The sequence below is a fragment of the Periophthalmus magnuspinnatus genome, chromosome 22 (genome assembly GCF_009829125.3).
Source record: "Periophthalmus magnuspinnatus isolate fPerMag1 chromosome 22, fPerMag1.2.pri, whole genome shotgun sequence".
In the NCBI taxonomy this organism is placed as follows: Eukaryota; Metazoa; Chordata; class Actinopteri; order Gobiiformes; family Gobiidae; genus Periophthalmus; species Periophthalmus magnuspinnatus.
In genome coordinates, this window is record NC_047147.1 from 6,428,494 (window position 1) to 6,445,459 (window position 16,966).

At 40.4% G+C, this 16,966-nt stretch overlaps 1 protein-coding gene across 1 annotated transcript in view; it reads left to right on the forward strand.

Moving 5' to 3' along the window:
* efna2a (ephrin-A2a) overlaps positions 1-16,966 on the forward strand; it is a 176,701-nt gene that overhangs the window by 145,703 nt on the left and 14,032 nt on the right. The window contains exon 2 of the mRNA XM_033988518.2: positions 10,972-11,264. Within this exon, the coding sequence (XP_033844409.1) occupies positions 10,972-11,264 (293 nt within the window). The remainder of the gene's footprint in view (positions 1-10,971; positions 11,265-16,966) is intronic.

A 16,966-nucleotide genomic window follows, 5' to 3' on the forward strand; every position in this document is an offset into this window, starting at 1 on the left:
GTCCAGATACCTAAAAATACAGTGCAGTACTTTGTTTTTTGTACTTTGTTACGTTCCGTCATTGATAATCTGTAAACTCGGTCTATAGATCTACATTTGACCACATGGGGCGAGTGTGAAAGTCAAGTTTCTGTACATCCGATTGATCTGAGATGATAAATGGAGGCTTGTGGCGTATTGGACGGGCCGTTCGAGCGGAAAATCCACAAAATCTTTGGTTTTCAACAGTTGGTCCGTAAACCCAAAGATGTATGGGAACGAGTTACATGTGACTTTAGTTCTAACTTTTAATCCTGCAAAATAAACGGGTATGTCCACATGTAATAAATGGCAATAATTTTTAAAAATATTGGAAAATTATCTGAAAATTATTAGACATAGTAACAAAAAGTGCTGTGATAAATAATTGTTTTAAAAATAAAATAAAAAATAATAATGAATAATAAAATAAAAACTCATATGAAGTAACACAAACTTTTGGGACTCAATATTTATCTTTATGTACTTTTTTTTTGTAAAAGTGAGGAAATTTGGGTATTTTTGTTGTAGCACGATAACATTTCAGCTGTAGACGCTTGAATATCTAACTTCTACGGCTAATTATTGGTTTATCTTTGTTTATTTGTTGCAGTTTATTTGTTGTTTATTGGTTTATCTTTGTTTATTTGGTTCAGTAGGATCATCTTGCTTTATTGTTGTTATGTCAGAGCTGTAAAATACTGTATTTTCCAGACTATAAGTTGTGCTTTCTTGCACAGCTAGCTTGGCTGGGGGTGCGACTTATACTCAGATGCAATTTATATGTGAAAAATACTTTTTTTCTTCATTTTTATGCATTTTTTGGCTGGTGCGACTTATACTCCAGAAAATACGATAGGTTCAATATTATCATTTATCGCCATTTTTCTATATCACGCTTCAAAATTCGTTATCATGACAGGCCTAGGTCCGAGTGAGACATGAGTCTGCGGAAAGAATCCACAAGAATCCTATTTTTTTCCGGAAACTGCAGCGATCTGGTGCGGTTTTCAGGCATGTAGGCATGTGTTTATCTCACGAACCTGTGTGATTCCATGTGAAACCAAACTATTTTGGTCAAATACACATAATTAGTGTAACAAGCTGCTTTAAGTACGTGCCCAAGCCGCCCCGCAGTTAGTGTAAATGCAGCGTAAAAGAAAACTGTTTTATCTAAACCACTAAACATCTTGATTAAACGCCTTTCAGCCATTTTCCTAAACTAGTCTACCGCTTGTCCCGCTCTATCAAAGCAAAGTTAGCGCCATTCTTCATATCGCAACGTTAACATCCATTTGTCTCTATTGCATTTTGTTTGTGTTCAACCCAAATTGGGACATCGCAGCTGGGAATCATTTCATTGATTGACATCCCAGAATTGCTACTTTTGCCCGACCACAGCATGTTTCCAATGTAAGCGAGAATGTCAGAGGCCTATCAAATGTAGATGACGAGAGCGGAGTGAGGAAGGAAGGAAGGATGCAGGAAACGAGGAGACGAGGAGACACGGAAGGGCTAAGGTGTGCTTTGAAGTGTGCGTCCTTCCTGCTGTCGAGGAGGCGTGTAGCAGGTGTATGCTAGTGTATGCTAAACACTGGGGTTTTCCATGCGGAGGCTTTGATGTGAGCCGTGATGTGGAAGAGGCTGTTGATGACTAAAACGTGCCGGGATACAAAGGGGAGACGCATTACTGTACATCACAAATCGAGCATACCTCAGATGATTTGGCAAAAGAAAATCCATCACTTATTTATAACGTCGTATAGAAAACATATGGATGAACAGCATGTTTGGAAATAGCAATTGGCAAATGTATAAATGGAATTATCTCCGTGTGTGTATCAAGATTTGACTTTGGAATATAGATTTTGTCATTTTTTTCTGTTAATAGATCAATATTTATGAGCTTTTCTAAACATTTTCTTATCATTTTAGAGGTGTACTATGTAACTTCTTCTGGTGGGAGCTCTGCCAACTGTCTGTCTATATCTGTGTTACTTTTGCTTGGAATGTTCCGAAGTATTGCATTAATCTTAAATCCTAACGTGCGTTCTTTCTGCAAGCGGGATCGCCTCTCCACAGACTCGACCTTCAAATTGACCTGATGGCGTTACCTCTGTGTCTAGATGAAGATACATACATTTAATGCCATATTGTGGAACTTTTCATCCTGCATTTCTGAGGTAAAGTCAGCTGCACGATTCCATGGAAACAGAAAGTTAAAACCGTACATCAGAAGATTCTCCATGGAGATACTGTAGAATATTCCACTGTATTGCATAAACGTTTGTGGAATATTATGGCTGAAGAAACAATATTTCCACGGAAACAAGCAGGAAACCCCGCTCCAAGCCAAGTAAGAGTCAGGTTTGTGGAGATGCAAGCCCACTCAGAGAAAAAACGCAAATTTGTCCATGTTTTTCAGTGCAATAAACACTAAGAGGAATGTGTCACGCTTTTATTTTCGTCTAATTATTGGCTAAAAAGTTAAATACTGAGTTTTAAATTATGAAAAATCTGTTGAGTACAAACAAAGTCAATCAAACTTTTTTTCTAGTCACCAAATGAAGCGAGAATCACTCATACAAAATACAACGGAGCTAAAGTTGTGCCCCTCGAACACAAAGTCATCCGTCTTTCCTCTGATTACGCTTCATCCCTCCCACTCGCTTTATGTTTGAGGACGATATTGACTGTCAATACACAAGGGCTATTCCTCTCCCAAAATGAAAGATAATCAAAATCTTATTACCCTGGAAATAAGACCACAATTTCTCACCCAGCAAAGTTTACAGAGGAGTTTGAGAGCAAAGGAGAAGACGCCGAACTGGGGAAAGATATTTTGCACTAAGATCTGAATAAATGTGGTGCAAAATGTGCTCAAATAGAATTTTTTTTTATTTTTTTTATCAGCAGTTGGAAATTAGTTTGTTACTATGACTGTCTCTATATAATTTGTACCATAAAAAAGGCTTTTATGAGTTAAATTTGTAGAGGAAATTGTTTAAAATAGCTTCAAAATTAAGCAGTTTCAGTGGAAGACTCAAGTAAAAATAAAAGTATCATATGAAAAAGTCGACTTAAGTAAAAGTATTAAAGTACCTGTTTAAAAATGTACTTAAGTAGTAAAAAGTGCATAAGTATATAAGTATTTTGTGCAGATTTTGAGGTCTTATAAGGCTTCAAATGTGGCGATTTTGAGATTTGTGCAGAATTTTGTTCAGAACAGAAACAACTGAATCTTTTTTTTATTTTATTTTTTTATTTTAATAAATTGTTTTAATTAGTTTATTTTTATTTGCTTAAATTATGAACATGTTAAAATAAACCCTCAGCCTTTTCAGCATCTCTCAAACAATAATAAAAAATACTTGCAGAATGTAAAATGTAGTGGAGCAGAAAGTACAGATACTGCTCTCAAATATAGTGAAGTAAAAGTAAAAAATATCTGCTTTAAAATCTTCTTAAGTACAGTACAGACACCTAAAATGTATACTTAAGTACAGCACTTTGCTACTTTTACTTTGAATTGTTGATTTCTATGGCAACTGCAGGATTAGTACAGCAGAAGTAGTAGTAAAAGTTGAGTTTAGTCTTTAGTTTAGTTGTTTTTGTAGTAAAGTCAGCAGTATTAGTTCATCAGTGTCGACGTATTTTAATATGCAATCACTGAAATAACTCCTTTCAACCTCAGTTTTTAACATTTCTCCCGCACATTTTTGCTTATCCTTTGACCGCTGAGCAGACCTCCACGTATTTCTCCTTGTATAATATCATTAGACGAGCAGCCCACACATGTTCACCCATATGACCGAGTTCATCCATCACTCCCCCTGTACGCCGTAGTTCATATCCACAACATTAGTGGTATTTTTAGTGCTGCGTGGCCTGTGTTTCCAAATCTCATTCAGATCGAGCGGCGGAGTTTTAGATTTCGCTGCAGCCCATGTGTTAGCATCAATAATCATATTAGCATGTATGCGCCTCGCCTCCAATTCACTTAAATCATTCTTTTAGCGGCTTAAGAGGCTAAGCGCTATCGATAGCACGGGAGCGGCAGAGCTATGCATTTCCTCATAAATCTAATTGAATCAAGCACTTTGCGTGAAAAACTGCAACACTGACTATAAATCAAAAAACGGCTGGTGTCTTGGTCTTTTGGGGCAGTTTTATCGCAATACAGTTTTAATTATTATTTAAAGTTTAATGACTTAATCTACACGGGCAGTTTTAAACGTAAGCGTGAATATTCATTGACTACAGGACGGAAGTAGCGCTTGATGGTGTCCAGTAACTACAAATTAGATGGTTCAAATCCCGCCTATGATATTGCGTGCTTCCGTTGTGTTCTTGAGCAAGACACCTCATCCTCCGTGTACTGGAATAGGCAAGACAAGTTTATTTGTACAGCACAATACGGACACAAAGTAATTTAAAGCGCTTTACAGAATAAGAACAGAACAAGTCAAAACATAAATAATCACAAATAATCCTCATAAAATTAACATTAAAACAGAAGAAAAAACAGAAGAGACAGAATAAAACCCTTTCAGTCGTATGCACAGATAAAAAGAACTGTTTTGAGCCTGGATTTAAACATTGTTAAAGTAGAATCCTGTCTTACATCTTCAGGTTCCCCATGTTTAGTCCTGGTTTAGTCCTGACTCTGGCACCAGCAGGAGGCCTGTCCCTGACGTGCTGAGAGTGTGAGATGGTTCATGTGTCGTAGATGTTCTTTGGTGCTGGTCCATGGAGAGACTTGTTCACTCAGAGCTGCTTTAAAATCGATTCTCTGAGCCACAGGAGCCAGAGACCTGAGCCACAGGACACATGTGTGAAGTACTTCCTGGTTCTAGTCAGGACCTGAGCAGCAGTGTTCTGGATGTACTGTTCTGTGTTAAGGCTCGTTTGTAGAGGCCAGTGAGCAGGACGTTACAGTCGTCTAATCTACTGGAGACAAATGCAGGATAAGTCTCTCTAAGTCTGGTTTGGACAGTTTACCTTTGATTTTTGACATGTTTTTAGATGGTAAAAAGCTGCAGATGTTATTGATTTGATGTGGCTGTTAAAGTTCAAGTCTGAGTCCATTATTACCCCTAGATTTAGCCTGATTTGAAGGTTTTAGAGACACTGGAGGTGACTATGGAATAAACAGCTATTAATCTGACCAACAATCACATGTCCATCTGCAATAAATCAGATCTATCCGTCTCCTTTTACCAACGAGCGACTCTCGAGGGAGCATCAATATGTTCGGAAATTCTCTCTTTTAATCTTGCTGACCGCAACCTTTAAAGACGCGCTGTGTAACTTTTCTCCGGCGCCATAAAGATGTTATTACTTTGACTGAAATGCTCGGCAGGATGGCATTTAACTTATCTATCCAACATTTATTTTATTTATTATTACGGGTATTTTCATCCCTCAAAGATACCCGGGGCGAACGTGCAATCTTATCGTGCGCTAGGTCACCTCTTCACAGATCTGACCTGTAACTCGTCAGTTTAATGCTGTGGAACATTTTGGGCGAGGCAAAAGAGAAATTAAATGTGTAAACTCGACAAAACGCTGCGTCCAGTTCACAGATTTCTTCTCTTTTTCGCTACGTATCAGACCTGGACGACTCAGGGATTACGCAGATATTTTTTTGTCAAAGAAATAACACACCAAATTCTTTTTATACGAGTCATAATACTTCGTCCCGGTCTCATTATAAACGGCATTTCTTTCCGCGTATAAAAGCGTAACAATGGCTGCAAGCTGTGCCATCAAACGGATACAAAACCGTCTTATATCAATCGTGTAGGTTTGTGCCACGTCTCATTTCTTTGCGTATATATATGGGCTTCTTTCCATGTTTGTCATTTTGTTTATAGCGTTGTGACAGTTCAACGCACACCCCCTCACATCGCCGCGCCGCTCATGACACACATCACAGCGTTACTCTTATAATCTTTTATCTTCTAAGCAAATGCAAAAATAAGACACTCGGCTGGTTCCTCCGCATTCACAATTTACACATAACTTAAAGTGATAAAAATCCTTGAGTGCATTTCTGTGTCTTTTCGGTCAGCGTTTAATTTCAGATGACGCCCGTGAGAGCAAAGGATTGTGGGACATTTAGCCGGGCAGTGTAATGTATTAGGTGGTGTCACGGCGGCAGGAGAGAGGAGCTGAGGACATTTATATGAGCTAATGCGTCCTGGCACTTTGGCCCTTTTCGTAGATGGAGGATTCGCACGTTGCTAGAATCACTTTATCCGATCGCTAACCAGCACATGTGAGCCCGGGTATTAACTTTTAATGAGGAATTGGTCCTTCGTTTGAAAGCAGTTTTCAGTCAGGACGCAATTGAAGGGAGTGGCACTTTGGCTCAATCTTGTTACGTAGAAGGTGAGTGAGTCCGGTGGAGTTTGATTTGTCCAGATAACTTCAGAGTAGATATATATGTTATTAAATGTAATGTTTTTTACTGGTATTACTGGAGGATATTTACGAGTCTGTTTGATCGACGGCATGCAGTTTGGTGGTTAGTGTTAGACGTACACACGGAAATTACAACCGAGATGCTTTAACCAAGTATTTATTAGATACTGCAAGATTTTTTTGTCCTTTTTTTTTACTTTTACAGTTCAAAAATTCAGAAATTTAGTCACTGTGCTGAGAATAAAAGATGACCCCATCTACTTTTCATTTACTTTTTTCCATCCATCCATTTTCTTCTGCTTATCCTGCAGTCGTGGAGCAGCAGTCTAAGCAGGGACTCCCAGACTTCCCTCACCCCAGACACGTCCTCCAGCTCCTACGGTGGGACTCCGAGGCGTTCCCAGGCCAGCCGAGAGACATAGTCCCTCCAACCTGTCCTGGGTCTTCCTCGGGGTCTCCATCCAGTGGGACATACCCGAGCCACCTCAGCTGCTCCTCTCAACGTGTAGGAGCAACGGCTTTACTCCGAGCTCTTCACACCCGAGGGGAAGGGAGCGCCCAGCCACCCCATGGAGGAAACTCATTTTGGCCGCTTGTATCCGCCATTTTTTCCTTTCGGTCATTACCCAGAGCTCATGATCATAGATGAGGAGAGGGACGTAGATTGACGGTAAATCGAGAGCTTTGCCTTTCGACTCAGCTCCTTCTTGACCGCAACAGTCTCACGCTCCATCCTTTCATTTTGTACTTTTTTAATAGTTTTTAAATATCTTAACTGATCTGTCTGTATTACTGGAGCATATTTACTTTTTCTGTTTTGTAGAGAATATGTCATGATTCTGTTGGTTTGCCTTACAATGTTTTTCCTGTCACTCTCCAGTATCCAGAGAAATAACAACCAAGACGTTTCAACCAAGTAATAGTAGCGGATAAAGATTTTCATTTATGAGTTTTTACTATTCAAAAGTTCTGAAATTTCGTTTTCACTGTGCCTTTGAACAGAATTGAGAATAAAAGATCATCCGTGTGTGTATCAAACAAAGAAAGAAAACTGTAACCTATGACCATTGATGATCTCCACACTCCACATTGTTCTGTATACTTTTTTTTATCGTTTTCAAATATTAAATGTTAATTGATCTGTCTGTATTACTAGAGGATATTTACTAGTGTTTGATAGTATGATTATGCCATTGTTGGTTTGTGTTACAATGTTTTTAAAATGTTTTTTTCCTTTCACTGTCCAGTACTCAGAGAAATCACAACCAAGACGCTTCAATCAAGTATTTATTCAACCTGTAATTAGTTTCAGTTTTGGTCCTGCTGTGCTATTGATCAGAACTGAGAATAAAAGATCACCAGTGTGCGTATCCATACAAAAAAATAAAACTCTAAACCACATGTGTCAAACTCAAGGCCCGTGGGCCAAATACGGCCTGCCACGTCATTTTATGTGGCCCGCGACAAAGTAAATTAAAGGTATGACTGTCTTAAAATGTCAGTTTATCATTAGATACACAGTTACACAGACATTTTTTCATGACTATGCAAATACAATGCAATATTTGTAAATTGAATAAGTAATAAATATAGAAACGCTTATTTAAGACGATTAAAAGGAGAGCAACCATTTTGTTGATGTGGCCCTCTGTGAAAATTAGTTTGACATCCCTGCTCTAAACTATGATCATTTCACCTCAAAACCCCAGATATATTTCAAAAAGCAGCCTAAACATCTCTCAGTGTTTTTATTTTTTACTTTATTGTCTAAAACAGACGGGCCCATTCACGCTTTGAAATCTCCCATAAGTCCTTTCTTCTCTCCTCCATTGTTTTCAGTGTAATTCTCCTCTGAGTGCCTTCTCCCTGCAGTTGTTAATCGGGCCTGATTGGAGCCAGGGCGACCCGTATAGCGGCGCTCCCTGGTGGATCAATGCCTCTAAATGATGTGTTCAAGGGTCCCTTTTAAAAGTGCGTCCAAACCAGCTCTGATAGCGTGTCCAAGCATGAAGCCGCTCATTTCACATCTAGCTTACTTCCTTATTTGCCCACCGGGACCCCTATAGCATTCATCTTTGAGACTAGCAGCGTAAATTGTCCTGGTTAAACCCCAAATGTCTTTATCCTGTAATCAATTACCACCAAGGTGAAAGAAGACGATACATTTGTTTAAAATCTATGCTTCGGAGACCGGCTTTCTTGTTTACGCCTTATTTGATCCAAGATGTTTTCCACCATTTTGAATTTTGGAGATACGAGATTTAATAATGTGCGCGCGACAAGCTACATTTGATGCTAAATTGATCGTACGATGTTAATGACGAGGCGTAGAGGGAGAAACAAAGGCATCTGAGCGCGCCGTGTCGACCGGCTTCGAAAATGAAACAAAAGACGATCAAGTTGTACCCCCAGGACGCATTATTTATGGAAAAGCGCTACATAAAATATCACTAACATCAAATATTTAGGTTTCAATGTTGTGTTTGGATGTAATGGTGAAATTATACATGAAGTTGCAAATGAGATTCTTGTGGTTACATTGTTTGGAGTTATTGTTTTAGACGGATATAATGATGTTAATTTGGTGTGATGTTTAAATCGAGTTATGTCCGATGAGCGTCTCATGTTTATTTGCAGGTTTTTGGTTTGTAGCGGTGTTAAAAGACAGAAAAAAGAATGGATATATATAAAATAGTATACAGTATAGTGTGATAAATGGGCCAACCTCTCCAGCACGCAAAACCAGCATTCAAATCACGCTTGCGACAATTGCTTCAGGCCTCATTTATCTTTATTTTTACAGAATCCCTGCCTGAAAACAGAACATACATGGACGTATATGTATTTTTATGATAATATATAGTTAGGTTTACAATGGTCTTTTATACTAGGGAACACAATGATAAGGAAAATTGATCCTTTATTCAACATCGATCCCACAACTTCTGAATTTGAGACGTCTAACTGCGCATAATTTTCGCTTTTTTATAGAAATAATAGAGGTGACATGCTTTGTATCTGATGCAAACATATCTATGGGTTTTAAAATCATGAATAATTATGGCTTGTACTATTTTAAAGAGCACATATGTCGCTCTGTTTTAACGTCATTTCCTCATTGCAAACCGACCTGGATTTGCGTTTTCATTCACAAATTTAACGCACAAACCCTGCATTTTTACGTCGAGTTGTTTCTTTCACACAGAAAACACTCTGTTCCACCTTGTGATGTCATCATGTGCTGATACAGGAAGTGCTCCGCTATGTTTTTAAACACGCCTTCGCTAGAATCATTTGTATCATTTCAGCCCTGGAGTTGCCAATCTCTGCTGAACTAAACTTGAAAACTACCACTTCATGACATCACAAAGTGGAACAGGGCGTTTTGAGCTTTGGAGGTTTGTTTTTGAGGAGGTAACAACATTAAAACATGGCTAAAACCTCTGAAACGTTTGCGTAGTATAGGATCTTTAACAATTTAACCAAAACATTTGATCTTTTGCCTAGAAAAAGTCCTCAAAATGTTGCATATAACAGGAACCCATGAATAGAATAGCTTTATTGTATTAGACAGTCACTCTTTATTATTTTACAAAGGCCAGAAAATATAGAAAACTACACTTTTAATTTGAACTACAGGCCGATATGTTAAACCAGATTATTCAACTTATTACAGTGAGTACAGTGGAAACATTCAGCACAGTCAGACAAGGGCACGCTCTGTATCTCTGTATTTAGAGATGAACCAATTCTATGATGGTTTTTGACATCTAATGATTTGTTAATAAGAAAAATATGAAGCCAAATCTCCGGTATGAGTCAGCTGTAGATAGGAGCAGCACGGTGCCTGAACATAAACATACATAGTTTATCATATGGGACACGCCGCCATATGTTGTGCCAACTTGCTTTAAATTTCATATTATGCATTTCCATATGTACTTCTATAGATCCCCCGCATCTTAAATTTGTCCCTGAAGGGCCGCTGCAGAGAAGGGCACGACACGCTTTTTATTATGTATGCACTTCTGCTATTTCTGTAACCTCTGACCTATTTCTATTCATCCAGTCAGTGATCTGCGTACGGCTAAGTGGAGTCTAACCGCAAGGAACGACCCACTTCTCCTCGGGACCACACAGCGTCCATTGATTCTCGTGTGTATGAAATCAGTAAAGAAAGCGCTGGGGGCTGTTGTGTTAGTCTATTGTAGTGGCTCAGGTGGCTGTGAGCGGTTTGTTAGGCTGAAGAATGTCCCGGAGAGCCCTGGAGCTACATCTGTGGTTGAACACAGCTCTGATCCAGGGCCTCGTGTGCACGGGACGCTCTTGTGGAGCTGCAGGCCTAATCAGAGCTCCCAAAATGATTGTCAAAGTGTGGTTTTACTTATGCGCCGCAATCATATAGAAATGTAATCCATCATACATATTCAGAGTCCCTCTCACACACTGAACTCTTCCTGTTGTTCGCCCTCACTGATTGCATGCATATTTAAGCCTAAATCTGACTGAATCCCTCTTGTTCTGCAGGTTCTGGCACGGCGAGTACAGAGTCTCGGTCAACATAAACGACTATCTGGACATCTACTGTCCCTTCTACGACGGGCCGCCCTCTCATGGCCGCATGGAGCGTTACATCCTGTTCATGGTGAACCACGAGGGCTACACCACCTGCCAGCACCGCATGAGGGGCTTCAAACGCTGGGAGTGTAACCGGCCCAGCGGCCCCGACGGGCCCCTCCGCTTCTCTGAGAAGTTTCAGCTCTTCACCCCCTTCTCCTTGGGCTTTGAGTTCAGGCCTGGGCATGAGTACTACTACATCTGTACGTGTACTGCGGTTATGTACTCAGTATGTGTGTACTGTTATGTATTTGTGTACTGCAGAGTGTGTGTTTGTATGAGAGTCAGTCCTCCCTCTGTAAACTGTATGTAAATATATAATCAGGCTGGGATGATTGGGAGAGTCCTGCTCTGCAGAACACAAAGGAGAAGTAAACTCTCGTGCCCTTCTCTCTCTCCTCTTTCTCTTTCCTCTTCTCTCTCTCTCACTCCTCTCGCTCTCCTCTTTCTGCTCAATGTCTTCTCTCACTCCTCTCTCTCCTCTCGCCTTCTCCTCTTACTCTCACTTGTCTCTCTCCTCTATGTCCTCTCCCACTCCTGTCTTCTCTCACTCCCCCTCTCTCTTCTCCTTTCTCTCCTCTTCTTCTCTCTCTCTCCTCTCTCCCCACTCCTGTCCTCTTTCCTCTTTCTGTTTCTCTCTTCACCTCTCTTCTCTCACTCCTCTTTCCCCTCACTCCTTTCCTCTCTCTTTCTCTCTCTTATCCGCTCTCTCCTTTCTCGCTCTTATCCTCTCTCCTTTCTCTCCCATCTCTCTTGTCTCCCTGTACTTTCTCCTCTCCTTTCTCTCTTCTCGTCTCTTATCTCTCTTCCCTCCCATTTCTCCCCTCTTCCCTCCCCTTTCTCCTCTCTCCTCCCTCCTCTCTCTCTGTCCCCTCTCTCCTCCCTCCTCTCTCCTCCTTCCCCTCTGCCTCATCACTCCCTTTATTCCTCATATTTCCTGTCCCTGCTCCTCGCTCATAAACGGTGCACTCAGCAAAGTGGTAAAAGTGACACCGGGCGGACTCTGTAATCATTTTGATATTAGCTCTATCGATGTTTCTCCCCCTTTCGACCGGTGATGTATTAGTCCGACAGACAGCGGAGGCTCGGGAGGCCGCTCCTCTGAGCACATTTAAGAACCATCATTCCCCCAAAAGCCAGGGGACAAACACTGGCTCACATTAGTCTTAAATATTGCTCTGAGCTGCTTTCCAGATGGATTCACCACATCTGTAGTTTACGCTAAGATCTGAGCTAAAATGACTTTCAAAAGCGAACTTGACAATCTCCAAAACTTTCCATACAGACGCGGGAGCAGACGCTGGTGGCCTCGTTACTGTAAAGCTGGTGTCCTATATGTACTGCACTGCTGGGAGCAAATGTACAGAGCTAATTAACAAAGCAGAGGCTGTTCTATTGTTAGGCCACACTAAAGACCTGCTCTTGAACCTGTAATTGCTTCATTGGTCTTGTCGTGAGGGTCTCTAGGCCACTGCTGAATAATGAGACATGCAGCTAATGTTTTCACAATACAGTCAGGGGAGCACATCAGTGAGACTTTATATACATTTACTATTCACTGGAGTCATTCTGCAACTGAGGTAAGACAAGGCAAGTTTATTTGTACAGCACAATTCAGACACAAAGTAATTCAAAGTGCTTTACAGAATAAGAAAGACATTAAAATCACACAATCAAAACATAAATAATCGCAAATAATCTTCATAAAATTAGCATTAAAGGAGAAAAGTGCAGAATAAAACCCTCTCAGTCACATGCACAGATAAACAGTTTTGAGTCTGGATTTAAATATTGTCAAAGTAGAGGCCTGTCTCACATCTTCCAGGTTTTAGCTGCAGAAAACTGAAACACTTTTTTTCCCTTTTCTTTTCTTTACATTTAAAACTAAAATTATCCTTTGGCAAACTGTCTGTCTCCATGGAGATGTTATTGCTCTGTCTGGAATCTTGCTTTTGCTTAAAAAAAAAAAAATATATGCATTACATATTTGACCTGTGTCTGACATTCTTTAACAGGCCATAACATCTCTATGGATACACAGGTGGCAGACCCCTCCAGAAATGCAGAAAACCTTAAAAAGTCACAGCGGAAAACGTTAAAAATGCTTTAACAAAGACCTATTGTGCTTGTGTTTGCTGTATAGTTATAATCTATGACACCCGTGGATCATTACCTTATATTTTGCACATTTAAATCACAGTAATTATCCAAAACAACTTAAAAATAATGATAAAATAACAAATCCACTGACTTTCGTATCACGTTAGCAACATAACCGCAATAAGCAAACACATAAATCATAATTTTCTAAACTGAAGCATGTGGATTTATTCAGTACAAGATCCAAAAACTCATTTGTTACAGTACTGACATTCTCGAGTCCTTCTTTTCCCGTCTGAAACTTAAATGGGAAAAGACATCGTGTGTTTCTGCTCTCTCTGCGACCGTCCGAAGACACCTCATAAATCCACAGAACGGTACGTAATTACGCAATCACGAAACCAACCCGGAAATGTAAAAAAAAACTGGAATATCCCCAAAACGAAAGTTAAAGTCAGACATAACTGTGATGTAAGCAGGAGGAGGGGTTTTAGGAGAAGCAGGAAGTAGTGTAATTTGTTTCGCAGCAGCAACGTCTTTAGAAAAAGCCGCAGTCGCACATTGTTCAAACATAGTACGGGCGAACGGTGTCACGCAGGTAGTGAATACATCAAGTTTATTGAAATACAGAGCCTTACGTGTCTTCTAGATAAATGACATTAACAAATGACAATCCAGAAACCCAAACTGAACAGAAAGGAGAACATATATAGGCTATGACCCTGATTAGTAACGAACGGCGGGGAAAAAAAACAGGGAAGGACCGGAAAAGGCTGCGAAACAAAGCTGGACTGGGGATAAACAAGGAAACAGGGATGAAATAACAACCACAGACAATCAGAACAGCTCGAATTAGGCTAAAAGAGGCGAAAAGCGAGGTAAAGAAAGTTTTTCGCTTACCAAATGTGTCAGAAAACCAATCGCCAATTACGTTATTCATTCCAGATGCAGCATTTGGTCAGAGCGGTCTCTCGTTTTGTCTAAAAGTTCTTGGAGAGCATCAACAGGACCAGTGTTATTGGGTTTGACCGTACAACTGGTCAACGAACGTTCTTGCAGTTCCAAAACGATTACGCAATGCTGCCAAATCTTATGCACGTCACTGGTTAAGACAAACAAAACTGGAGAACGAAGTAAATACAGAGCAGTGGGCGTGTACAGGTGATGGTAATGGAAATCTGCAATACGGCGTCTTGAAAATACGCAATTAAAGATGCACGAATCGCTCCAAAAACAACATTTGACGGGTAAATGTTGAGGAGAAACAACTATAACACCAACATTGAAAGCTCTGAAAAGTCTATTTTGCATAATACGTCTGCTTTAATGACCATTTCTGCGCAGGTCTTTTTAAAAACCCATTATTTATAAAGCCTATGACAACACTAGCAGTTCAATTACCCTCAATTTTAGCGTATTATGTAATTACGGTTGTATGTTATTATGGACTTTTCTTTGCGTACTTCACAAATTGAAATACTGCGTTTTTATTTCTGTTATCTAAGACTTGTGCCACACTGCTTGGGCGCGGGTTACACTGTCTGCACTTGTAGATAAACGCACTTCTGCCGGCCGCACAAAGCCACAGCAGGAGCAGATCTGCAGCTGAAGAGTCCTCGATATCTCAGCCATGAAGTCTTCCCTCCCCGCTCCGAGTCGCGCTTTTGTCTGGAGCATCATGTATGTAGCCGCAGACGGGGCCTCATCCGACTGTATACCCGCTGACTGTTAGCATTGTGTCAGCGGGACCCCCGGGGGATACTGTAGCGAAAGTACGGGGCGATGTGTGCGTACGAGGGCTGAGTGCAAAAACGCAGGAGGAGGGGGAGGAGGGAGGTTTTCGGGGTCAGTTGTCAAGTGATTGTGAGCCCGTGAAAAGGCCACGTCTATCAGTTTGACGGACAGGGATAGCGGCGCGGCTCCGGCGTTTCCCATGTCCGCGCGCACACACATGTTCGAGACACACTGTTAGCGCGTGTGTGAAAGGAGAGCTGCAGCGTTGACAGGTTTGCACAACGTGATAGTCTGAGAGTGTCTATAGTGAATACACAAACTGTTGATTGATCTCGGTAGGTGTTTTTCGAGAAATATTGTTGGAAAAAAAAAAAGTTTGGGAGAGCGAGTACGAAATGTTACAAATACAGCGGTGAAAAAAGTGCAAAAATAATTCTGATTGTGAGGTGGCAATGTGGAAGAAAATACAAACTGTAGAAATAAAAGGTCTGAGACTGTTTATTTTTGGTCGATTGAGGAATAAGAAAGTGGCTGATTCGATTCAGTTTAAGTTTATTAATGTGAATAGCGCATTTAAAACAACTTCAGGTGAACAAAGTGCTTCAAAAATCAATAAAAAACTAATATACATCACATAATACATAGGAAAAGAACATTAAACGGCTAGATATCCTGTCTAGCTACTATTAAATGCCAGGGAGAAGAGGTGGGTTTTCAGTCTAGTCTTAAACTCTTAAAGACTGAGAGGATCTGACAGGCAGAGGGCGCTGTTTCATAGTCTGGGCGCTGCCACAGAAAAGCCTCTGGGTGGAGTTTAGAGCTGCAGTGACTCCCTCAGATAAAGAGGACCCGTAGAGCGCGTTTTATTATGACAACCATCTACTACAGGCATGGCCCAAACTGCGGCCAAGGGGCGAAATCCGGCCCTCAGACCAAATTTTTCTCGGCCGTCAAGCTTCCGGATGAACTGGCCCATATTACCTAAAACAGTACTTTTTTACTGTACATTTCTGAAAATCCACTTTAACAAGCCCATATCAAATATTTAATGTGTCCCACTGAGGATGTGAGCGTGAATAAAGGTCTAGTGGCTCAGTTTAATTTGTAATAAAAACGCAGATTTGAAGTATTCACTGTATTGGTGACCAGTTTATGTCCCTCAGTCAACCCTCAGCTTTGTTTGTATTTTTATATGTGGCCCTTAATGAGAAAAGTTTGGACACTCCTGGTCTATTATAATATATATTTTTATTGTATTTGTAACTACTTTAAAGTAACTGATGTACTGCTTTTATTTTCGTTTGTATTTATTTTCCTTTTTTCCTTTTTTTTTTTGCTTTTTTGATAAAGTGAGTCATGGGTTTGTGTGTGGGCATAACCTGCTAAAACCTTGAAATACAATTCTTTTAACTGATCTGAATTAAATGAACAATAAAGCGAGCCAGAAGTGATCCACTCGTCATAACAGCAGTGCTCTTGGAGGTTACGCTCGCGGTCGTATAATTAGTCATCTTCCGAGCCGCATAGTGATGAGTACTTTGACCATTGAGTATGCAGAAGTGTTTAACCTCATCCTCCTTTCTCCTCCGTGATCTTTGACCTTTGTGATTGACGTGTGGTCGACATGGCGACAGCTGTGCTCCGCCCCTAACTCTTCCCAGCTGCCGTCCTGATGAGCTCGAGTGGTTTTCAAAGGCCATTCAGAGACGAGATGAGACGAGAAGACACCGGTGCAGTACAGGATTCTTAAAATGGCATTAGTGAAATTTCTGTCCATCAGCGGGTACTCGGTATGCTAATCCAAAGTGTCAATCACGCAAACAAAAGATGCAAATTAAATGACATTTTCGCCCAGATAAATATATTAGATACACGTTTTCTGCCTAAATATTAAGTAAGTATGTTATTATATAGAGTTTACATATAGATTAAAGCAGATCTAGTTTGTAAAATCGAGTTTTCATATTTTTTTAATATGTCATAGTTGTTCCCCGTCACCAGTTACTCACCCAGTTGTGTTCGGAGTGATTCGTGCATCTTTAATCGCTTATTTTCAAGACGCCATATTGCA